General features: G+C 38.1%; 1 protein-coding gene across 1 annotated transcript; it reads left to right on the forward strand.

Annotated features, from left to right (window-relative positions):
• Positions 1-44: 44 nt before the first annotated feature.
• Positions 45-23,304, forward strand: RARS1 (arginyl-tRNA synthetase 1). The gene is made up of 15 exons (XM_022595147.3): positions 45-151; positions 1,460-1,594; positions 4,959-5,147; positions 6,053-6,161; positions 6,856-6,956; positions 7,397-7,518; positions 8,464-8,584; positions 10,033-10,162; positions 11,136-11,240; positions 14,251-14,429; positions 14,794-14,903; positions 17,441-17,546; positions 21,681-21,853; positions 21,992-22,239; positions 23,079-23,304. Exons 1-15 carry the CDS (start codon positions 107-109, stop codon positions 23,186-23,188), a joined length of 1,983 nt encoding a protein of 660 aa, XP_022450855.1. The 5' UTR covers positions 45-106; the 3' UTR covers positions 23,189-23,304.
• Positions 23,305-25,560: the final 2,256 nt, after the last annotated feature.

The following is a 25,560-nucleotide window of genomic DNA, read 5'->3' on the forward strand; positions in this document are numbered from 1 at the left end:
GACGGCTGGGCGGGGCCGGGAAGGGCAGAGGGAGAGGGGTTCCGCTTCCGGCGGGGCTTGCCGCTTCCGCTTCCGGCGGCTTGGTGGGTAAGGCGCTGAGGAGAGGATGGACGGCTTGGTTGCTCATTGCTCCGCGCGGCTGCTGCAGCAGGTGGGACCGCGTGGGTCCGGTGGGAAAGTTTGGAAGGGAGGCGCCGGGGCCCGGCTCCCAACCGGGCAGCGATAACGCGACGGCAGCGAGGCGGGGACCGGCCTGCGCTGCCTCGGAAGCTAATGCCCTCCCAGAAACGCTCTCCCAGAGGTGGGAGAGGAAGAACCCGTGGTTTCCAGGCCCGGGTGACGGTGACGTTCAGCGAGGTGGAGGGTCCCCCTCTCTCTGACTTCCCCAAGCCAGCGTGTCCGGGGGGTGGGGTGCTGGAGCCTGGCGTGTTGAGTACAGCCTCGAGCAGTGCTCGTCTTTTCCCGAGCACGCGCGCGCTCTCGGTGGAAGCGCGGGACCAGGCAGAGGGGCCCTGGGTCCTGTTTGCAGCTCAGACACCGTTCTCGCCGTGCTGCTGAGCAAGAGGAACCCTGAAAAGCCCGTGCAGTCGTTCATTATCAAGCAGGAGTTTGCTCTCTTGCCCTCAGTATTCGTGGGGGGAAGAACTGTCATACTTTGTCAAAAAGTGACAGTTCCCTTACCCTCTAGGCCCAGGTAGGGAGAGGTGGGAGGGGTGATGGGAATGTAGGTTACGCAGTGTCATCTCATCACGGGAGCTGCTTTATGCTAAATCCCTCACAACAGTACAAGTTGGTCAGGTAGATTGGCACGTTCTTTACCGCTCTCCTCGCATGGTCTTTGTCCGTGTGGGGCTGTAAGTACCCTCTCGCTGGGTTGTGATAAGAATAATAGAGATAATTTCTGAAAAGTGTTAGCTCATTGCCTGGAACATAATGTATGCTCATTTATGGCAATGTTTTCGGTTGTAGTTATGTCCAGGTAGACAATCTGACAGTTAAAGTGAGGGCGTGTCTCCCTTAGTAATGCAGTTAGCTTGGAAGCTTGATTTTCTTTTGACTGGACATGTCTTTAGTTGGAGGAGAACATCTATGCTAGGACCTACGACCCTGGAAACAAAGAGAGGAAAAAATGGGAAAATCCTTGTGTCTCAGAAAAGGCGGAAGGGGTGGCACTTGAGTCAAAAAAGAAACAAGCGATCTGAAGCTTATCCCCTTGCATGCTTAACACTCCTGTTTCTCCCCGCCAACACACATGCTTCGTTTTTTCTTATCAAGGATAATATCCTAATGTCATCAAAAACCTCAAGGAAGAAAAATCACAGCTTATCCAAAGGAAACTCCTTCATTCCCATCACCTCTGCCACACCCAGGTGGAGAGGAGGGGAAAGGAGGAAGTAAGCCTGTGGTTCAATTTATCACGTCGTGTGACGGACCGAACAAAGTGGCTTTTCTTTCCTAGGAGAAAGAGATTACGTTTCTGACTGCTGAAATTGATCGGTTGAAAAACTGCAGCTGTTCAGAAGCTTCTTCAAATTTGGAACAGTTGCGGGAAGAAAATTTAAAATTAAAGTATCGGCTGAATATCCTTCAGAAGGTGAGTACTCTAGGTTCTAGTTTCATTCTGCAATTTAAATTATTGTGTCTTTTTTTAAAATCCTTGTTATCGAAGATTCTGAAAGCATGCCCTGAGGAATTTGGAAAAAGGAGTGAAGAAACCATGTCCTTTCTCCCTGCATGAGACAAGTTAGGACTCAGTTTTTGGTGCAGATAATGGAGCAATTGCTCTTGTCCTTCTAGGGCCCTTTGAAATGTTTCATCATACTAAGTGTTTGGCCAGCTTAATTTTACATAATTGCGTCTATCAAATGGAAATATTTTTAAATACACCCACAGCCCTTCTCTGCTTTAAGTTGGTTATTGTACAGTTTTACTTTCGTATTTTACAACGTCATATATATATATATATTTTTTTCCACTTAGAATTTCAGAACATTTTTTTCCAGGAAGCTTGTGTTGTACTGTTTATTTAATGACTTCATGATCTAACAGTGTTTATAAGTTTTGTCAACATAGTGAGCTCGCTTCAGTTGGGGTTTTAATTTCTTGGCCTGCCTTTCAGGTCTGCTGATGACACATGCTAGAGGATGACCTCACTCCCATAATTGTTCTCCTGTGTGTGTACTACTTTCAGCCAGGCTGCACTGGCATTATACCTTTTTTCCAAAGCTTACCCCATTTATTCATCTTAGACTCTGCCTGCCCCACTCCCGTGAAGTCTTTTTTATTACCTACTGTGATCTCTTCTGCTTAAAATAGCTTTGAGTCTTCTAAAATCACAAAATTCCTTTTCCATGGAATTGCCCCCAAAATATCTCACCTTTCTGATTACCTCATTCATTCTGCACTTATTTCTACTCATTTCCCTATTATATTTATTTCAATTCAGAGGTATTGTTAAATGCCTAATATGTGCTAGAGTCTAGGAGGGAAAAGATACAAAAGGAAGTACAATGTATTCTAATACACATTTTCATAATGGGAACTAGCTCTAATTGTAAATAGGAGAATTCTGTCAGTGTAATGTGGAAGGCATATTGGTTCCTTCATAGATACTTTGCCCTACTGAGTAACAGCACTGAATACAAGGTACGCAACAGAGAACAGCAAGCCACAGAAGAATAAATAGTGCGGGATGCCCATTCTCCCTACCTACCCTCTTCCTCTGGCTCACTTTGGCCACATGCTCTGAGTTAGAAACATGTGTTGGATGGTTGTCTCAGAGGCATTTTTGCCCTTGTTTTCATTAACTCAACAGCCTCAACTCTTCTGTATACCCCCTCCTACTGAGCTGTCTTCCCCCCCCCAAGATTAAGTCTTATATTTACTTAGTACTTATTAGAATTATGGGTACGTTTTTCACCAGTGACAATGTTAAGATTGGTATGTGATGGTGCTCTTATTACAAAATCAGAGATTTTGAGTAATCTGCTTCTGATGCTAATTTTCTCTTAAGCTCTGTGGTTTTAGGAGGTGTTTTTTTTTGTTGTTTGTTTTTTTGCATAATGTGAGGTGTTTCAGAATGCTCATATTGAGTTATAGCAAAGGTGTTTGTACCGTATGTAATATTTCTTAACCTCATGGAACTTACCATTTGGGGGGAGAAAAGACTTGCACATACGAAACAGGTTGGGGAAAAGTATTTAATTATAGTCAAATACTTAATTGCATGGTGCAGAAATCAAGTACAATGGATTCATATACGTGTGTTTACATATATACACACAGAAACATACACACATCCATACATATATACTGATATATCCAGCCTTTAAAAATAGATGGAGATTTATCTACAATTGGTTTTGGGTCTTAGGATCATATCTAATAACTTTAGTATTGTGTCGGCCAAAAAGTTTGTTCGGGTTTTTCCATTAAGATGTTAGAGAGAAACCCGAATGAACTTTTTAGCCAACCCAATATTTGTTATTGGAAACCTTTACATTGTGAAAAGCATATGTTCCCCTTTTTTGAGTGTGTCATCACAGGGGAGTCAATTACTGACTGACTAAAAATTTAAATCAGTATTTTAGTGAGTTTAAAGAATATAATTTCTTCCATAATGGTAGAGAGGGTGACGAGGAAGCATAGAACCTGAAATGCTCCATTCCAGCAGTACTGACCATGAATCCTGACTTTGCCACTTGCCTTTGTTATCTTTGGCCAGCTACTTAATCTCTAGCCCACAAGGAAATGATGATAGTAGTCACAAACTGAATTTTTGTTATGTAGATGAAGTAAAATAATGCACATAAATAAATAAAGCACTTGACTCAGTTCTTGAGACTCAAGTTACTCAGTAGTACTCAGTTCAGTACTACTCGAATAATAGTTTTCATTATTGTTGCCATTCATATTGCACATCATTGGCATTTTGACTGATGTAAAGTTGTGATTACTTTGTAGCAGCATTTTCATTTGTATTCCGTTATGAGCATATGTGTTCAGTCACCAGTCATCTTGACCTGCTACATGGCAGGTACAATGCTAGGTGCCAGGGATAGAGCCATAAATAGGACACTTTCTTTGCAATCAGAAGTCTGGTGATACAGACAGATAATTTGGAGAAGGTATGAAAAGTGCAATAATAGAGGTAATTAATTAATTCTACACTATCTTAAATGAATATATTCCACTTCAGAGAAAGTGAGAAATAGGAGGTAGTAGTAGTCCAACATGGGAATAGCAGTAAGACAAAACAACCTGTTATTCTGATATATTAATATTACCCAGCAGTATTTTTTATCTGTTTCATTTCATGCCTTGAAGGGGTCAACATTTTAATGGAGAGAATATATTTTTTAATTTCTTTTGTCCATAGAGCTTTCAGTTCCAGCATTTGATAAGAAGTTATTTAGGATTTATTTTGTATTATTTTCTCAGTGCTTTAGGGAAGCTGAGAAAATCCCATCAGCCCCTTACTCTCTATTGCTAATTTCTGTTCTGATAAAATAACTGTAGAGGGCTTCCCTGGTGGCGCAGTGGTTGAGAGTCCGCCTGCCGATGCAGGGGGCGCGGGTTTGTGCCCTGGTCCGGGAAGATCCCACATGCCGCGGAGCAGCTGGGCCCGTGAGCCATGGCCGCTGAGCCTGCGCGTCCGGAGCCTGTGCTCTGCAACGGGAGAGGCCACAACAGTGAGAGGCCCGCGTACCGCAAAAAAAAATAAATAAATAACTGTAGAAAGAAAGTACTCAGGACATTTTTACATGTACGTCTTAGATGCTATGGGATAGACTTGTTCTATTAATGTTTCTCAGCATATCCTAGGTATGAGAGCATTACACTATCAGTGTATATTACCTTTCAGTTCTTCTGAAGACATTTCAAGGTTTCGCAAAATATTTGGGAAAATTTTGTATGATAATTTAGAATTTATTGACATTTTTATTCTTTTCTTACAGAGTCTTCAAGCAGAAAGGAGCAAACCAACTAAAAATATGCTTAACATCAATAGTTGCCTACAAGAGGTCTTTGGTTGTGCCATTAAGGCTGCCTATCCAGGTTTGGAAAATCCTCCACTGATAGTGACACCAAGCCAACAGCCCAAGTTTGGAGACTATCAGTGTAATAGTGCTATGGGTATCTGTCAGGTGATTATATTATTATAAAGCATTCTTGATGATTTGGTTTTCTTAAGCATTATAATTATCATTACCATTTGCATAAATAATAGCAAATTGTATCCTCAGTGAAAACATTTTCCACAGTTCTGAAAAACTTGAAGAAAGGGAATATGTGTGTTTTTAATTTTTAAAAAGCACCAATTTGAATATTTAAATTATATATATATATTCTATATATATGTATTCTCACTGTTTAAGGGTAATAGTTGGTATTATTTTGGCACTTCCCTCCTTTTGTGTCCAGGATGGCTTTGTGTTATTGTTGAAGGATTAAAAGTTAGCTGTCTAGAACCAGCATTCCCATCAAATATTTGGTGGAGATGTGTCTCTGAGGTGGGCTTGTGTATTTCATATTCAGGCAGAGGAGTTCCCTATTTCTAATAGCTACATTGTCTAATGTGTTAGTAGTTTATTGCCCCTGGTTTGGGACTTTTTGCTTCCTTTTCACTGCTGAATAGAAAGGCTTCATCTAAAGAGACCGGATTTTTTTCTAGATAATTTTTGTGTGTCTATGCTGGGGTTAAGTTTATAAGGGTGCTATTTATTACTCAACTCTGAATATTTGCAAATTAGGATTGTGAATATCCTGGAAACGGGCATTATAACTAAAGACTTTAGAAGTCTTCATTAAAAAGTTCTAGTTAGTTTTGGCAACTCATTTTCAAATGGAGGTCCTGTGGTTTTGGCACTTTTTTATTCCTTCTGGCACTTTGATGTCTGATGCTTTAATCAGTCCCTTTACAAGGTTATTGGTCTCTGCTTTTCTGCCTTTTGATGGGTCTTATGTCGAATGCATCTGATGCTTTGTCAGTTGTGCATTTCCTACTACCTTGCTGAAACCTGTTGTGTAATGAATCATTTATGTTTTATAGATGCTCAAAACCAAGGAACAGAAAGTTAATCCAAGGGAAATTGCTGGAAACATTATCAAACACCTCCCAGACAATGAATATATTGAAAAAGTTGAAATTGCTGGTCCTGGTATGTCATAATGTTATCTTTCTTAAGTAGTTGTATTGATTGCTGAGTCCTTTAGAAATAAGAAAACTTTTTTTAGCCGTGCCACGCGGCTTGTAGGATTTTTACCAGTAGTTTGCCGACCGAGGGATTGAACCCGGGCCCACAGAATTGAAAGTGCCGAGTCTCAACCACTGGTCCGCCAGGGAATTCCCAAGAAAACCATTTTAAATATAAACATAGGGTTATAACTTGTATACTGAACAAGATGATGAAAGCACCTTAGATTGAGAGTTAGGAAACTGTAGTTTTAAACTAGACTTAGCCACCCTAGTCTTGGATGAGTTAACTTTTTCCTCCCTCTGGCTTAGTTCTTCATAAGCAAAAAGGAGATAGATCATGGCAGGTATTCTGTATGAAAGAATCACCTCTTTTCTGTTAAGAGGTAAATAAATCATTTGCTGAGAGTGAAGGGGCCCTGAATTAAGTAAGAAGCTTTCAGGAGAGTGGTGAAAGTTTGAAATAGATGCTGAAACAGGGAACTTACAGGAGGGCTCAAGCCAAGGCCGCAAGTGGTGTTGGAAGCCTGAAAAGTTTTGCCAGAACCAGACTAAGGCTCTGGAGCCAGCGTAAGTGAAATTGAGAAAGGCTTTGGGGGTGAGCAATCCTCAGGTTTGGAGGCTGTCTGATTTTTTTTCTCTTCTCTATTGTTCTTTAGGTTTTATTAATGTCCACTTAAGAAAGAGCTTTGTATCACAACAGTTGACCAACCTCTTGGTGAATGGTGTTAAACTACCTGCCATTGGAGAAAACAAAAAGGTATATGTACAATTTTTGATTGATATAATAATACATTAGAATTGTGTTAGTTGTAACTAGGAATGGCTTTTACTTCTTATACTGAGATTTAATCATTAATACTTTGAGATTATGAACATAGCTGTGAAGTAACTTTTCCCCTGGGTCTTGATTGCTATGTGATTTTTCCTTTCATTCCATAAAGCATTTGAGGTAGCCAACCGATATTTATGAGTTATCTCTGAAATAGAGGATAGATTAGAGAATAGAATTTGTTTAAACAAATTTGATTATTTTTCAGTTAATAATGGACAGGTTTCATCAGAAAACCTAACACAATTGAATTACAATGCAAGCTACTGTTTAAGTCTTAAGTTTATTATTAAATGTTATTAATGAATGTGTTAGCAGAATAAAATGTTTATACCCCTTTAAAAAAAAATCTTTATTGTTTATCCTAGGTTGTAGTTGACTTTTCCTCTCCCAACATAGCTAAAGAGATGCATGTAGGCCATCTCAGGTCGACAATCATAGGAGAGAGCATGTGCCGCCTCTTTGAGTTTGCAGGATATAATGTGCTGCGGTATGTACTCTTGGCTTTCTTTGGAGATTTCTATAGACAAGGGAAAATGTCACTTGAGAAAGAATCTTTGACTAAATCAGTGATTCATCAGTGTGGTTCTGCTTCATAATCACCCATTAGGCTTTTAAATTATGTCCTTGGCCCCTCCTCTGGACTAACAGCTTTTAAGACTTGGGGTAGGGGGCGGAACCAAGGAAAAAGCTCCCCCATTTGTTCCACAAATATTTCTTGATTGCCTCGTGTATACTCGGGGTATATAGTCTAGTGGGAGAGGTAAGCAAGAAACAGATGGTGCTGGGCCTCGTAGGCCATGGTAGGAAATTGGGATTTTATTAAGTGCGGTGAGAAGTTATTGGAAAGTCTTAGTAGGGCATGTAATCTAATTAGAGATTACTCTGGTTTCTGTGAAGAAGCTAGGCAACTAAGGGAGAACTATAGTAATGAATTAGAAGGCTGTTTTAATAATCCAGTTAAGAGATGATCTGGTGGTTTGAGATTAGATGAAAGCCGTGAGGAATGAGAAGTGGTTGGATTGACATATTTTGAAGAATTTTGTCCATTGACATTTGGGAACCGCTAATTACACTAAGATAATTAGTTGAAAAGTTAAATTTTCATAAAATTGTGGTAATGACCAACATTGGCCCAGCTGCCTTTGTCCCAGTTAACTACACAATAAACAGATCACAGTCCATTGATAGGAACTTCATTCAGCAAATCCTAGAGGCCTGCTGTTTGCAGCCTCCATTCCTGGGTATGCGATGCTAAACATAACAGACCTGGTCTTTGCCTCTCAGACCAGTTGAGGAAACACCTCCATAGAAAGATATTACTAAATGTGATGTACTGGCACTTAATGTTAGTGGTTCCTAATGGAATATAATTCCTCTAATTTAACCATGTTTATCATTTTAAAGCGATTTTATGTTCTGTTTTTGGTATTAGATTAAACCATGTAGGAGATTGGGGAACCCAGTTTGGCATGCTCATTGCTCACCTGCAAGACAGATTTCCGGATTACCTAACAGTTTCACCTCCCATTGGGGATCTTCAGGCTTTTTATAAGGTTTGATTTTATTTATTGTTCTATTATTTGTGTGTTTATCATTTATCACAATTATTTGTTTTCCTTAGGGAGTTTAAAATGGTATTTGAAGCTACTATAACAGTTGCTAAACTCTGTTCCTTAACACATCATGTTTGCTTTTTTTATTGGTGTATGTTAAAAATTTAATTCTACATTACCCATTCTTAAGTGAATTTAGGAGTTTGTTAGTCAAAATACATTTTAATATTTAAAAATTTCTGATGCTGTAGTTTTCGTCTTCATTTTATATATTTTGAAAGCGTTGTTAAGTATATATAAACAGTTTTTTAAAGACAATTTACCATAAACCATAATTTTAAATCAGTTAGTGTGACTCCTTTACTTATCTGTATACAAACATTCAAACATGTATTATATCATTTGTGGTTATAATATCATTTTTGTATTCTGCCTGTTAAACATTTTATCAAACTCTTTCATGTTACTTTATAACAGCACATTATTTTGGATTTGTGGACCAAAGTTTATTTCACTCCCTATTGTTGGATTTTCTTCCCCCATTTGGGGGGAGCTCAAACTTCATACTGTAGGTCTTTTTCCTTTTTAAAATTGTTTCCTTATGATAGACAGTATCCCAAGAATAGGATTACTGCATTAAAAAGTAAACATTTGTGGGTTTTTTGGTTGGTTGTTATTGGGTTTTTTGAAGTTATTTTTGTCTTTTGGTATGTATTTTCTAATGAAAAAATTGAAAATAAATTGTTTACTGGTATCAGGTGGGTGAAATAACTTATAGTCTCTTGGGATTCTGTGCACTGAATATAATGAGGCAAATCTATTAATGCAATAAAATGTTTTTAATTCATTGCTAAATTTTAAAACCAAGGTAAAAGAAAAGCCATATATTTCCAGTTTTTTTTAAACACATAGATCTGTAATTATAAAGAAATGTCTAGAATTTCCATCAAAATGTTATTGCTGGTGAGTTTGGGATGGGATTAACAATATATATATATATATTTTTTAGTAAGCATGTGTTGCTTTCAAAATAGATATAAAAACAATGAAAGCAATTTTATTTTTAATTAACAAAAAAAATTGCTCATCCAGAATGGAAAATAGAGCCCAGAAAATTCCTCCTCGTCTGTTAGCTATTCATTATTACTCTCCTGGAACATAGCATTGGTGTGAATTGGAAAAGTAGAGGTAGCACTGTGGTGAGAAGTTTATATTTTTAAGAAAAATTATTTCAGAGGAAATAATAGGGTTTTATTGGCACATTCATTTGTAACAATACTCTTTGTTGAGATAGAGCACTTGCTCTGGTGTTCTAAATTTTTACTTCCTCACTCTGGTCTATTTGTGGGGTTTGTCTAGGTCTTTTTGAGAAATGTACAAATTTTTTATCTAGAAATATGGGGGTCAGTCTTTACAAACCTTACTTTTTTTTTTTTTTTTAAACACAGGAATCGAAGAAGAGATTTGATACCGAGGAGGAATTTAAGAAGAGAGCATACCAGTGTGTTGTTTTGCTCCAGAGTAAAAATCCAGACATCATAAAAGCTTGGAAGCTTATCTGTGATGTCTCCCGCCAAGGTGAGTTTCTGGGCTTTGTTCATTCATCTAACATACTATTGCATACAGTTTCTTGAGTATTCAAAATTGACCTTGAATGACATGTTAAATTTTCAAGGACTAGCAAATAGATTATTTTTCTTAAGTATTTTCTGAAGTTGAAACTGCAAAGAAAGTTTATAAAGACAGGCAGGTGCAAAATTTAACTTCCTCAGAAGTCAGGAAAAATTAGGAAAGAAAGTAGAAGAGAAAAAGATGCTATTCACAGTAGCATCCAAAGCTATAAAAATAGTTAGGAATAAGTCTATCCAAGAATGCGTAGGGCTAAAATGAAGGGGAATACGCAAAAGGATGGAATAGAATGTTTGGACAGAGTGTCATGCAGAATCCCCTAGTTCTCCACATTCATTTGTGGTTTTAAGACAATTTTAACATAATCTGAAAGGTCACTTTGAGGAATAAATGAACAAGAATAGCCAGTAGATCTTTGGAAAAGGCTGATGGCTGTTTTGTCACACTAGGCAGTAAAATGTGTTGTGCTACTGTAGGTTATCTTGTGTCACTAATGCGTGGCTAGAGAAACAGATAAATGATACAAATTAGAAAAAAACTATATAAGAAAATTCAGTAAACAGTTGAACTCCAAATAGGAAAGGCTTTTCTTTTTTTCTTCTCATTTACATTTTCTAAGAGTAAATTTTTTAAAAATTACAGTAGGTATTTGTTCCTTGCAGGAACAAAATAAATGTAGACAGGAAAAAAGGAAATACATTATCTGTATTCCTACCCACTATTAATAATTTTGATATGTATCTTGCTATATTCTTTCCAAATTTTCAAAATGGCAGTATGTATGTAATGCTCTGTTTCATACATTTTCATGTAATTAATTTCCTTCCAAATGCTTCAATTAAATAATTTCTTTTAAGGTAAGATGCATGTTTCCTATTTGTTTAAATTATACATTTTCTTTATTTGGTAACTTTTTCCCTAGAGTTTAATAAAATCTATGAGGCGTTGGACATCTCTTTAATAGAGAGGGGAGAATCCTTCTATCAAGATATGATGAATGATATTGTGAAGGAGTTTGAAGATAGAGGTGAGTTGTTTTTTTTTTTAACTTTATTATACAAATTTTCAAACATAGGCAAAAGCGGAGGGAATATTCTAGTAATCCCCAACTCCATGCACTTGTTACCCAAGTTAATTATGAATGCAGGCCGATCTTACTATGTCTATACTTTCCTATATACACTGCTTATATCATATAATTTCATGTATAACTGCTTTGGTTTGTCTCTGAAACAACAGGCCCTTCATCCCACCCCAAAACCACAATACTATTATTATTCCATGACAGTTAATAATTCCTTAATATTAAATAGTGAGTCAAGAGTTCAAATTTCCCAAGTTGATTCATAATTTTTTAATCATGAGTATTTTTTTTCAATGTCTGCACATTTGTTTACTATAAATTCTGTAGGTCATGGGTTTCTCTCCATTAGCCCCATCCTTTTTTCTCATTTATTTGAAGAAACTAGGCTGTTTGTCTTACAGAGATTCCCATATAATGTTATGTAACAATTCCTCTATCTGTATTTTCTAAAGAGGTTTGATTAAATTCTGGTTTGTGTTTTTATTTTCTTCCCTTTTTTGTTTTGTTTAATTTGCAAGAATGCCAATTTTTGGTTGGCTCTCTTACTATGATGTTAAGATGAATTAGTGGGTTTAGGTGTTGTCAGCCTGATCTATCCTTTAATTTCCCCATTAGACTTTCCCCTAGAGGTTTTAGCAGCTGTTGATTGTCATGACTTTGTTCCATTATTTCATTAGAGATTGGAAAACGGTGGCATTCTGTCATTCCTTTGTTACCTGGAATTCTCATGTGCAGAACTTTGTCACATAATCATTTTGATTATCCTGAGGTACAATTCATAGAAGACAAACAGTATAAATTCTTGGTCCTTTATTTTTCTTTCTTTATCAGTTTTCAGAATAATAAATTAATTTCTTAATATCTTCCAGATGTGACAACTGGATTGCTTTTAGCATTATTGTAAATTAGGTTTAATATCTTTTATGTTTTTCGACCATTTCCCTTAGATCTGGATTCAACCAATCTGATATCTGCAAGGAAACTTGGTTCCTTGAATGACAAATGGTATTTGTTAGTCACATTCTGGAGCCTAGGGACCATACTTTTAAGATAATGAATTTTTAAAAAATTTTTTAATTGAGATATAGTTGATTTACAATGTTGTGTTAATTTCTGCTGTACAGCAAAGTGATTCAGTTATATATATATATATATATGTATATATGTGTATGTATGTATGTGTAAATACATATTTTTCGTATTCTTTTCCATTATGGTTTATCACAGGATGTTGACTATAGTTCCCTGTGCTGTGCAATAGGACCTTGTTTACCCATTCTATATGTAATAGTTTGTATCTGCTAACCCCACACTCCCACTCCCTCCCTCCCCCCACCTTGGCAACCACAAGTCTGTTCTCTGTGAGTCTGTTTCTGTCCTGTAGATAGGTTCATTTGTGTCATATTTTAGATTCCACATATAAGTGATATCATATGGTATTTGTCTTTCTCTGTCTGACTTACTTCACTTAGTATGATAATCTCTAGGTCCATCCATGTTGCTGCAAATGGCATTATTTCATTCTTTCTTATGGGTAGTATTCCATTGTATATATGTACCACATCTTCTTCATCCATTCATCTGTTGATGGACATTTAGGTTGTTTCCATGTCTTGGCTATTACAAATAGTGCTGCTGTGAAGATAGGGGTGCGTGCATCTTTTCGAATTATAGTCTTGTCCAGATATATGCCCAGGAGTGAGATTGCTGGATCACATGGCAACTCTAGTTTTAGGTTATTGGGGAACCTCCATACTGTTTTCCATAGTGGCTGCACCTATTTACATTCCCACCAGCAGTGTAAGAAGGTTCCCTTTTCTCTACCCTCTCTAGCATATTTTATTTGTACACTTAAGATAATGAAATTTAAATAATGAGAAAAGCACAGAGAAGTTAGTAACTTCCCAGAGTTACATAGCTAATAAGTAATAAGTCTGAGATTCAAACCTGGGCAGTCTGGCTTCAGAGTTTGTTTTTTGTTTTGTTTTGTTTTGTTTTGTTTTTTCCGGTACACGGGCGTCTGACTGTTGTGGCCTCTCCCGTTGCGGAGCACAGGCTCCGGATGCGCAGGCTCAGCGGCCATGGCTCACGGGCCCAGCCGCTCCGCGGCATGTGAGATCCTCCCGGACCGGGGCACGAACCCATGTCCCCTGCATCGGCAGGCGGACTCTCAACCACTGCACCACCAGGGAAGCCCCAGAGTTTGTTTTTAACCAGCATTTTATAGTGCCTTCACCTTACCAAGCATCAGTTTCCTAAAGTGTAAAAAAAACCAGTAATAACAATATTTACTGCAGAGAGTTATGGTGAAGGTTGAATTTAAGGCTTAATATAGTATTTAGCACATAGTAGCATGCACTCAAAGATAGCTGTTTTTACCATCATGTACTCTCCTGTCCTTTCTTGCATCCAAGAATTTTGTCTTTTTCATTATGAGTGTATGAACATGATTTTATTTTTACTTTTCACTAACCATTCTAAATGCTAAATCCTGCCATGTTTGTTTCCTGAACTCTGTTGCAGTTTTAACTTTAAAACTGTAAATGAATGAATACATTTTAAGAGGTAATGATAAAAATTGCATCCTCCTCCCAAAGGAAGGCTATGACTCCAGCTTGAAAACAAAGCACAGATTTCCGTGTTCTGTGTCTGCTGAGCAGGTGGGCTCCAGTGGGATGCTCTATGAAGAGTTTGGGCTCCAGTGGGATGCTCTATGAAGAGTGTAGTGTTAGTCCAGAAAACTGCCAGGATATCTCACCTGTGCCCTGAACACACCCTGGGTGCCGAGACAACCTTGACAATAGCCATTTTCCAAGGCTCATACTAGGTCACATTGAGGGAAAAAATCCTGTGATTTTTTTTTGAGCTCTCTCATAAATATCCTATAATGGCTAAGCATTTATAGTCCTTTAAGATTCTTTTAACATTATTAATAAAGTTTTTTTTCTTCTAGGATTTGTGCAAGTGGATGATGGCAGAAAGATTGTGTTTGTTCCAGGATGTTCCATACCATTAACCATAGTAAAATCAGATGGAGGTTATACCTATGACACATCTGACCTGGCTGCTATTAAACAAAGACTGTTTGAGGAAAAAGCAGATATGATCATCTATGTGGTAGACAGTGGACAAGTAAGTGAGTTTGAAGATTTGTATATGTTTAGATTGTCCAGTTGGTGAGGCATTTGGCCCTATAAGACCCTATAGATTTCCCTACAAAAATTCAGAAAAGTAATGTAATATAAGGAAAAGAACAGGGTTTGGATTTGGCCAAACTTGTACACTTCTCAGCTTTCCCGCTTGTCTCTGTAAACTGAAAGGGTGTTCCTTTTCTCATGTATAAGGAATAAAGAAGAGCTTTTACAACTTTACTTGCCTTACAAGATGTGTGAGTGATTTAAATTTTACAAATTTTTATTCCTGAGCAGAAGAGCTTTCAGTCATTTTTTTAATTAGAAAGTTTAGCAAGTAACTTTCTCTTTCTATTTCTTTGTAGTCTTTACACTTCCAGACAATATTTGGTGGTGCTCAGATGATTGGTTGGTATGACCCTGCAGTAACTCGAGTGTCTCATGCTGGATTTGGTGTGGTACTGGGGGAAGACAAGTAAGTCTGGAAAATCTGAAGGTGGAAATGACACACCTAACCCCCAGATTTCTTTGAAAGAGGCTATATTTCATTTGATACCATAGTCTACGTATGCTGTAGTGGTATACGCAGCTGAGATGTTTTGTGCCTATGTCTTACCACTGCCAGAGAATGTAGCCTTTTAGGGAGAATTCAGAGAAATTTTTAACATCTTACATTTAATATTGTCTTAGGATCACTTAGCTATTTAATCACCATATCATTTTAGATTTGGTGACATGGCCTAAATACTACCATCACGTAAAAGTGGGTGATGTTTCTAAAAACTGCATAAGCTAGCTCAAGATGCTTAACAAGCCAGTGTACCAAAGCCCTAATTAAGCATGTAAAAGGCAGGCTAGGGGTGTCAGGGTATTTATTTTAGATACAAGATTATATGGAGACCAAATACCTTAGATCAGACATTTAATTGTAACATATGACTCTTCTGTATAGCTGTGCTTTTTTGTTAATTAGAAGACACTGGGTCCTTACCGTGAGCCGTGGCCGCTCCGTGGCATGTGGGATCTTCCTGGACCGGGGCACAAACCCTCATCCACTGCATTGGCAGGCGGACTCTCAACCACTGCACCACGAGGGAAGCCCCTATTGTTTTTTTTGACTAACATTTAGATGATTATTCCTACAGTTAGGAGAAAATTAACACATTTACCTTTTATGTCTGATATTTATCACCAATGTTTATATATTGGGATTTAATTTATCATGTAATGGCTAAGGAATTTTTTACTTCTTTTTTTGGTTGTTTTATATTTCTGCATTCGGTATCATGTAATTATGGTGTCCTACACCATAAAAAAGAAAAATAATATCAGTGATAGTTAGCCAGTAGCAGCCTACCGTATTTTAAATATTGACATTAAAATGCTCAGATTCTGCCATCTATTTTTTAGTGAATTTTTCTGTTTTAAGGCTTTTTACAATAAATAACTTATTTTATTTGATCATCTTCCTGTTCATTGAGCACCTCATTGGCTGGGTGCTCCACAGTGTATACATGAAGATAACATAAAACATGGCCTCCTTCCTGAAGAAGAAGTCTGTCATCTAAAGCAGAGCAGTTCCCTGTGGAGCCTGTTAAATATATACATGCCAGGCCCTACCAGGAGAGTTACTGACTTATTAGGTCTACAGTGGGTATTAGGCATCTGTTTTTGAAAGCTCTTTTGGTATTCAGGTATGCATCCCTCTTATTAGAACCACTGGTCAGAGGAGTAGACCAACACAAAAAAACAAAAATTCAAGGCAGGTGCAGGTAGGGAATAATGGGAAAGACCAGTTATTGCAAAGTGGAGACATTAAGGAAGGCTTTCTTAGCATTTTGGCTAGGCTTTATGATGGATATCATTTCATCACACAGAAGGTCTGGAAGTTGTTGGAACACTCAAGGAGGGCAGGGGATGGTATAAGGAAAGCTATGGAAGTATTTAATATATTTTTGGAATAATAAAGGAGTTTTAATTCTATAATGAAGGGCAAGATGATCCTCTTTAAGGCAGCTCTGAACATATAACTTTAACAGGAAGTATCACAATTACTTTGGCAGACTTCGTGTTAGATAGAAAAACATGCTTCCTTTGTACCATTATTGGGATGGAAGGATTTTTTTAACTTAAAAAAAACAGAAAGAAAAAGACGGACATCATATACTTGAATGTCTTGCAAACTTCTTTTTAATAGGTAAAATCCAATTTTCATGAAATGCTTTTTTTTTTTTTTTTTTTTTTTTGCGGTACGCGGGCCTCTCACTGTTGTGGCCTCTCCTGTTGCGGAGCACAGGCTCCAGACGCGCAGGCTCAGCGGCCATGGCTCACAGGCCCAGCCGCTCTGCGGTATGTGGGATCCTCCCGGACCGGGGCACGAACCCGTGTCCCCTGTATCGGCAGGTGGACTCTCAACCACTGCACCACCAGGGAAGCCCCTCATGAAATGCTTTTTAATAGTGCAGTTACCCAGGGCAGTGCTTATCAGTACTTTTGCCCCATCCACAGAGATTCTGATTTCAGTGAGTATGAATGGGGCCCTGGCATCCAGTTCTAAAGTTCTCAGGCTGATTCCGATATGCTTCTAGGGTTGGTTACCACTGGACAGATGGAATTACTATTCAGAGAAATGCAAGTAAGATTCCAGTTAAGAATTTGCTTATTTCCCAAGCAGTTCTAGAAGCAAAAGTGTAGTTAATTAATAATTTTCTACGAAGGTAAAACAGCTGAGCCAAACTTTGTGTTCAGAAAAATGAACAAATTAACGGATGTCTTCTTTTTTTCCGTTTTAACGAATGTATTAAAGGTGAACATGTAGAGAATGCTATTAGGGGTCTAAAGCATAGAATGCTTGGAGTTGAGGGTTAATAGATGAAAGACACTTGACTGTATCTAGGCATCCTCCCTGGTTGTCAGCTGAATAAGGCAGTGTCAAACCTTAATTTTCAAAGATTTCTAAGTTGGAAGGTCTGCTTCAAAATCTGTTTAACTGGGACATTTAAATTTTATTAGGAAGAAGTTTAAAACACGATCAGGTGAAACGGTGCGCCTCATAGACCTTCTGGAAGAAGGACTAAAACGCTCCATGGACAAATTGAAGGAAAAAGAAAGAGACAAGGTAATCCAAAGACTTATTTGTGTATTGTGTAGCATGCATGGTGTTGTGGTTTTTTATTTTTGTCTTTATTGAGAGAACTGGAAAGGATTATAAGGAGTCAGTCCACTTTTGATAGGCTTATATTACTCAGATTTTATTGCACAGTTTGTTTCTTGAATTGTTGAGTATTTATTGTGAAAATACAGTTCTTGGCTATTACAAAAGGCCATGGCCTTTTTCGCCTTTGTTAATGTGGCACAGAATATCTGCTTCTTATTGGCAGTTCACCTGTCACTGCTTTGAACCAGTGATGGGAGAATATTGAAGATTGAGACGGTCTGAGTGAAGAGCCTACATTAGAGTGTACATCTGCTGAGCTCCTTTGTCTGGGAGCATTTGTAGAATGAACATAGCAGTAAACACCTACCACTCTCGGCCACTGACGAGCCATCAGAGTAGGAAACATGATGGGCTTTCATAGCACCCTTAGAAAGGACTGTGGTTGGATCTGTGTGGAATTTGGAGGAACTGCATCAAAGTGGAAAAAAAGTATCAAAAAAAATTTAAGATGGGAATAACAGAGGTCAAGGATTGAGATTCAAAGAGTCTTAGGTCTTTTACTGTCCTGCAAGTCAAGTGGTATTTTGGAATGAACATAATTACTATAAACAGAAGAGCAAAATGACAGAAAGAGACACAGAATAGGAAGAAATGTAGACATCAAAGAGCCAAACAAAAAAAAGGTTCTTTGAGGACACACTGTCTTGTTTGGTTTGGGTAGATCACTGATAATCCAGAGAGCATGAAGGCAGGCTGTAAGGCTACATTCTTCCCATCTGTTCCCTTTCCACTGTTAGCAAAATGAAATGTAAAATACTTTTTTTCTCTATTTCCAGTAGGTGGTTGTCAGGTATACCCAGTTGGTATCTCCAGAATGGTTTTGCCTTTTAGTTCTGGCTTAGGCACAAGTGGCACAATCCGATGAAAAATGGAAAATTTAGTCACCTAATCAATTTGTTTAGTCTGCATGATAACAAAAACTGCTTTGACTCTTCCATTTATTTGGCCATTTCAGCTAGTATCTTTTGATTTGCATACAGTAAAACGTAAAGATTGATGAATTTTTTTTTTTTTTTTTTTTTTTTTTTGCTGTACGCGGGCCTCTCACTGTTGTGGACTCTCCCGTTGCGGAGCACAGGCTCCAGACGCACAGGCTCAGCGGCCATGGCTCACGGGCCCAGCCGCTCCACGGCATGTGGGATCCTCCCGGACCGGGGCACGAACCCGTGTCCTCTGCATCGGCAGGCGGACTCTCAACCACTGCGCCACCGGGGAAGCCCGAGCTTGATGAATTTTTACACACACATATGTATAGACATGATAACACCAACCAATCAAGTTACATTTCCATCACCCCAGAAAGTTTCTTGTCACCATAGATCACTTTTGTTTGAGGACTTTAATGAAATCATAACGTGTGTTCTGTTTTCCAGGTGTATCAGTAGTTCATTTCTTTTTATTGCTAGATAATAGTATGTATGTATTTATGACTGCATTGGGTCTTCATTGCTGCTCTCGGGCTTTCTCTAGTTGTGGCGAGCGGGAGCTACTCTTTGTTGCGGTGTGCAGTGGCTTCTCTTGTTGTGGACCATGGGCTCTAGGCGCACAGGCTTCAGTAGTTGTGGCACACGGGCTCAGTAGTTGTGGCTCACAGGCCCTAGAGCACAGGCTCAGTGGTTGTGGTGCACGGGTTTAGTTGCTCCGCGGCATGTGGGATCTTCCCAGACCAGGGCTCGAACCCATGTCCCCTGCATTTGTGGGTGGATTCTTAACCACTGTGCCACCAGGGAAGTCCCTAGCTAATAGTATTATGTTTCTTCTGTTGATGGACATTAGGGTTGTTTCTGTTTGTTGACTATTACAAATAAGAAGTTAATTTCAGCATTGCTGTTCAAGCCACTCTATGGGTACATGCACTTTTTCTCTTGGATGTATATCTAGGAATGGCATTGATGGGTTGTAGGGTGGGCTTATGCTTAACTTTATTAAAAACTGTGCCAAGGACAGAGTTGTAACCATTGTACACTCTCACCACTAATATGTGATTGTTCCAGTTGCCCCATATCTTCCACTGTAACTTTTTGTGAGTCTTTTATTTTAGCTTTTCTGGTGAATGTGTATTAGCATCTCACTATGGTTAAAATTTGCATTTCTCTGATGAGTAATTTATGTTGACTATTGCTTATTGGCCATCTGGGTGTCTTTTGTGAAGGGTCTGTTCAAGTCTTTTGTACAGTGTTTGTTTTAGACCATCTATTCATTTATATTTATCCACATATTTACCCTTTCCTGTGAACTTTATTCCTCCCTGCAGTTTTTTTTATTGCCTAGGTTTGGTTTGGAGAGGGAGTTAGGGAGTTTCCTTCTTTCCTTTGTACTTACCTTGCTTGGGAGTTGCAGAGCTTCCTGTGGGTTGGGTTCCTCATCAGTTTAGGAAAATTCTCAGCCATATTTCTTCAAATATTGCATCTTTGCCCCATTCTATTCTGGAATTCTAAGTACATATATTATGTTAGAACTTTGACGGTCTCCCAAAGTGCCTTTCACTTTTTTTTTCCACTTTTCTTCTCTCCGTGCTTTATTTTGAATATTTATCTACTTCAGATATTTTGCTGTTCTGTATTCCAAGTGTCTATTGAAATTTTGCTTTTCATACAATTTTGTCTCTCTCATTAGTTGAATACCTTAATCATAGTTTTCTTTTTAGCTTTTCATTTTGAAATTTTTCTTTTAGCTTTTCATTTTGAAATAATTTCAGACATACCAAAAATTGTAAAATGGTACAAAGAATTCACACATTAGCTTCCCCAAACATTAACATCTTACAGCCGTAGTATGATTATCAAAATCAGGAAATTAACATTGCTGCAATACAATTCACTAATCTGCGGACCTTAGTCAAGTTTTGCCATTTGTCTTACAGACGTCCTTTTTCTAGTCCAAGATCACATGTTGCATTTAGTTTTCATGTCTCCTTATTCTTTTTTAATCTGGGCAGTTCCTTGCTCTTTCTTTGACTTTCATGATCTTGACACTTACGAAGGGTCAGGTTTTTTGTGGAATGTCCCTCAGCTGGATTTATCTGGTATTTCCTCATGGTTAAATTCCAGTTATGCAGTCTTGGGAAGATAGGAGTTCTTCTCACTTTTTTATTTCAGGAGGCACATGATGTTGATATTTCTCATGATTGTTAATATTAATTTTGATCACTTTGTTAAGGTGATATTATCAGTTTCTCCACTGTAAAGTTACTATTTTTCTTCTTTGTAGCTAATAAGTATTCTTTAAACAATTCCAGACGTTAAAGTTGCTGTTGACTTGTTTTTGTTGTTTCTGTTGTCTTGTTTCTCCCTCCCCCACCTCACCTCTTGGTTTTTAGTCATTTCATCTGACATTGTGGATGAAAAATTATAACGGTTCTAGATAATATCATCATCCTAGTTAGGTTTTCTGGCCGACAGATAGCATGCCGGCTGGTTGTCTTAATGGTGTCCTTGTGTTGATGCTCTCTGGTGACTTCAAACGGTTGTTTCATATAACTTATTCAGCTTTTAAGTAGTTGATTTTGCTGGAAGGGTTAGTCTACTTCAAGCTACTGCATCATGTCCAGAACAGAAATCCTTACTTACTTACTTGTGACCTAATAATGCTTCAGAATGTATGACCAAATTTAGCAAAACAATATTAGATCTCCAGTTCTTGACACCCTATTTTAATTCCAGTTAATTACCTGACCCTAATTTTTGTTTTTATTTTACTGTACTTGTTTCCTGTAAGCTACCTCAGAATCTTTGATGGAATGAAGCGGATATAAACTAATAATTGGTGCTTTCCGTTTCTCACTTACTGAGTAACGTATTCAAGAGGACACTTCATAATTTACAAATCAAGTTTCTCATGGAAACATTCTTCGTTATGCAGAGCTGATGAATTGTATTTTCATTGTTCACTTCTTTGTAGATTGGTCCATGTTTTCCTACCTCAGTGTTGATATTTATTAAAGTTTACTGATTAAAAAGCACCATTAGATGCTCCTTACGCCCATCTTTTGTCTATGAGACAGGATTCTGAAGTATTTTTTTCTTTTTCCAAAAGGTCTTAACCACAGAGGAATTGAAGGCTGCTCAGACATCTGTTGCTTATGGCTGTATCAAATATGCTGATCTTTCCCATAACCGGTTGAATGACTATATCTTCTCCTTTGACAAAATGCTGGATGACAGAGGAAATACAGCGGCTTACTTGTTGTATGCCTTCACTAGAATCAGGTAATTGTGGGTACAACATTGTTCTATTTTGAATCAAATGATGATCATTTCTAGTTTATATCAGTCACTTATTACATGTTTCAATGGAAAAGAATGTACTTAACAAAGGGGAATGATGGCTGTTACCTGATTTTTGAGGTCAATTGCGCGTCTGGCCAGTATTGATGAAGAAATGCTCCAGAAAGCTGCTCGAGAGACCAAGATCATTTTGGACCATGAGAAGGAATGGAAACTAGGCCGGTGCATTTTGCGGTTCCCTGAGGTTCTGCAGAAGATTTTAGATGACTTATTTCTCCACACTCTCTGTGATTATATCTATGAGCTGGCAACTACTTTCACAGAATTCTATGATAGCTGCTATTGTGTGGAGAAAGATCGACAAACTGGTGAGTGGTTCATCCAATAGTCATTTTGGGGATTGGGCACCAACAAGGCATTTATTTGAGTTGGATGTAGGTGGTTTTCAATTTATTTTATTTATGGAAACCACCTCCCCCCCCCCATTTTTCCCCCAGTTACACATTAATCCATATCATATACACAAGACAAAATGAGCTAGCTCTAATAAAAGCATAAACGGAATTCTTCCCATTCCCAAACTGACTAGTTTCCCCACCCTCAGGCACATGGGATGGAACCATAAGACTCTAAAGAAAAACAATTAGAAGGCCACTAGGAATAGGATATTTCCAACAAAAGCAGTGTGACTGAGGGTCCCAGGATGAATCTTTGTGGTTCTTGATAACGAAAACTACCCTTGGGGGAAAAAAATGATACCTTTTGTAGGCTTTTTGCTCTACCCTGTTACAGAGTTAATGAAGTAGACTGAATTAATGTGTTACATGGCAAGTAGGCATTTCTGAGAGTCATGCCTGAGAACTAAAATTTCATTAGGAAAAATATCTCACCATTATGGTGTTAAAGTTTATAGTTAATTCAGACCATGAGGCCTAGGAAAGAACTCTAAAAAGAAAGATAAAATACAATCTAATCAATGCAGGCCTTGTATCTCTTTTATCATCAGTTGAAAACAGATTTCTTGAACAGAACACTTCTATTTCTTAGATTGTTTCCCCTTATAGTTTAAGGTAAAGGTGATTCTAATTAAAGCCCCAAAACATCTATGGGTTGGGCTATCCACTTCTCAGTAAAATCCAGAAGTAACATAGATTCTTTAATAGTGATTTGTAAAAAGAAAATTTACTGTCTCTTTCTGTGTTCTCAGGAGAAGTATTGAAGGTGAACATGTGGCGTATGCTGCTATGTGAAGCAGTAGCTGCCGTCATGGCCAAGGGGTTTGATATCCTGGGAATAAAGCCTGTCCAAAGAATGTAATCCTCCTGAGGTCTGAACACTGTGTGTTTTTACCAAAGTGGCCATTAGCATTGTTTGCTTTTTCACAATCATCAATCATGTGGATACAAAAACAAGTAAAAGAAATTTGTCAGCTAGCTACAGAACATGTGGTTCTTTATCTCTCACAACTAGGCTTCTGAAAAGAAAAATACTTTCTCTAATTTTAATTAAATAAGGAATCCCATTTATTGAGCCCTACTATAGTCCCTGAGAACACAACCTTCATTACCATTTATTCTGAAAAAACAAATGCTTAATAAACATGAATGGCATTGCACCATGCTGTTTCCAAGGGTCTCCAAGCTCAAAGGAGCCTTAGATATGATCTTAATGAGTTATGACAATAACTACCATTTACGACTGGTATGCACAGAGCCCATGTCCACAGAATAAAGGATAAATTGAGAATAAATATCTAACTAAAGCGAATAGCAATGAGAAGACAAATTATTAAAAAGAAGCCAAGTAGAAGTTCTGGAGTTGAAAAGTATAACTGAAATGAAAGATTTGCTAGAGGGGCCCAACAGCAGATTTGAGCAGATAGATGAAAGAACTTAAAAGATAGGCCAAATTGAAATTACACAGTCTGAGAAATAATTATATTAATGCTTAGAATGAAATTTTTAAAAAATGAACAGAGCCTAAGAGATGACCTACAGGACACCATCAAAAGTACCAACATATGTATAATGGGAGTCCCAGATGAGAGGAGAGAAAGAAGCATAAAATATTTGAAGAAATAATAGCTAAAAATTTCTCAAATTTGATGAAAAACGTTAATCTACATATAGAAGAAGCTTAATAAACTCCAGATGGGATAAACTCAGAGATCCTTTTTGAAATACGTAAACTGTTGAAAGACAGACAAATTGGAAATCTTGAAAGCAACAAGAGAGAAGCTACTCAAATCACATGCAAGGGATCCTCAATAGCAGCGGTCCCCAATTTCAGCAACAATTTTTCCACAGACGGGGGGTGGAGGGTAATGGTTCAGGCGGTAATGCGAGCGATGGGGAGCAATAGGTGAAGCTTTGCTCGCTTGCCAGCTGCTCACCTCCTGCCGTGTGGCCCGGTTCCTAACGTTCAGTTATTTCGCCTTCATCAGTTGTCTGTGTCACTGAGTGAGAACCGCTAAGGAATGAAAGAGTTTAAACCCTTTACTTCGGACCACACTCAGCCTGTCTACATCCCTCTGATTCAACCACCAAGGGAGGAGGGAGGCGTCCTGGGGCTGCTGCTCCCCACTGACACCCACCCTGTCTAGCATGCTTTTGGTCTCCAGGATTTTACCAGGTTCTTTTTAATTCTCAACATTTGGGGTAGAGGTGGACGGTATGAAGCCCCAATTTCCCATTGTGTTTGTAGACAGTTTCAACTGAAGCAATCAGAAACTAGGACTAAAACTTCCTATAAATGAGAAAATTCCCCCAAAGAAGCACTTTAAAGAGATCTCTGAGAAAAGTTAGGGAGCAGAAGTCACTGAGTAATATAAACCCCCACACGCACAAACACACACTCAAATAAAAAGCAAAAGAAAATGCAATAATTAAGTGCCAGTCTTCTCCTTGGTCCACAGCCCCAGGGGTTGGGGACGCCTCTTAGTAGGATTGACAACTACAGAAAACATAGGAAGTGGGGGATGGAGCTATATAGGAACAAAGATTTTGTACACTGTTGATATGAAGTTGTTACAAACTAAAGTTGTCTAAACTAGGTTGTTACAAACTAAATTTAGATGTTACTTACTATCCCCAGGGCAATCACTAAGAAAATAACTAAAAAATATAAAGTAAAAGAAATTACAAGGGAAATGTTTAGAAACACCTATTCCTTTTTAAGTTGAATAATATCTATGTATGTATATACCATATTTTCCTGGTCCGTTTGTCTGTTGGTGGGCACTCGGGTTGCGTCCACGTTGTAGCTATTATGAATAATGCTGCTAATGATCATGAGTGTTCAAGTTTTCTTCAGGACCCTGCTTTCAGTTCTTTTGCGTATATGCTCAGGGGCAGAATAGCTGGATCAAATGGTAATTATTTTTAATTTTTCGAGGAACTGCTGTGTTTCCCACAGAAGCTGTACCATTTTACATTCCCAGCAGCAGTGCACAAGGGTTACAATTTCTCCATCCTCGTCAATACTCTTTTTGATAGTAGCCATCCTTTTGGGTGTGAGGTGGTATCTCAGTTGTGCTTTGCATTTCCCTAATTAGTTAACATTTTGAAGGCAGAAGGAAGAAAATAATAAAGACTAGAGTGGAGATGTATGAAATAGAGAATAGGAAAACAATGGAGAAAATCAAACCAAAATTCGGCTCTTTGAAAAGATCAATAAATTTGACAAACGAA

Source organism: Delphinapterus leucas, chromosome 3 (assembly GCF_059928025.1).
Source record: "Delphinapterus leucas isolate spDelLeu-1000000601 "Yukka" chromosome 3, BTC_Dleu_Yukka2, whole genome shotgun sequence".
Classification (NCBI taxonomy): Eukaryota; Metazoa; Chordata; class Mammalia; order Artiodactyla; family Monodontidae; genus Delphinapterus; species Delphinapterus leucas.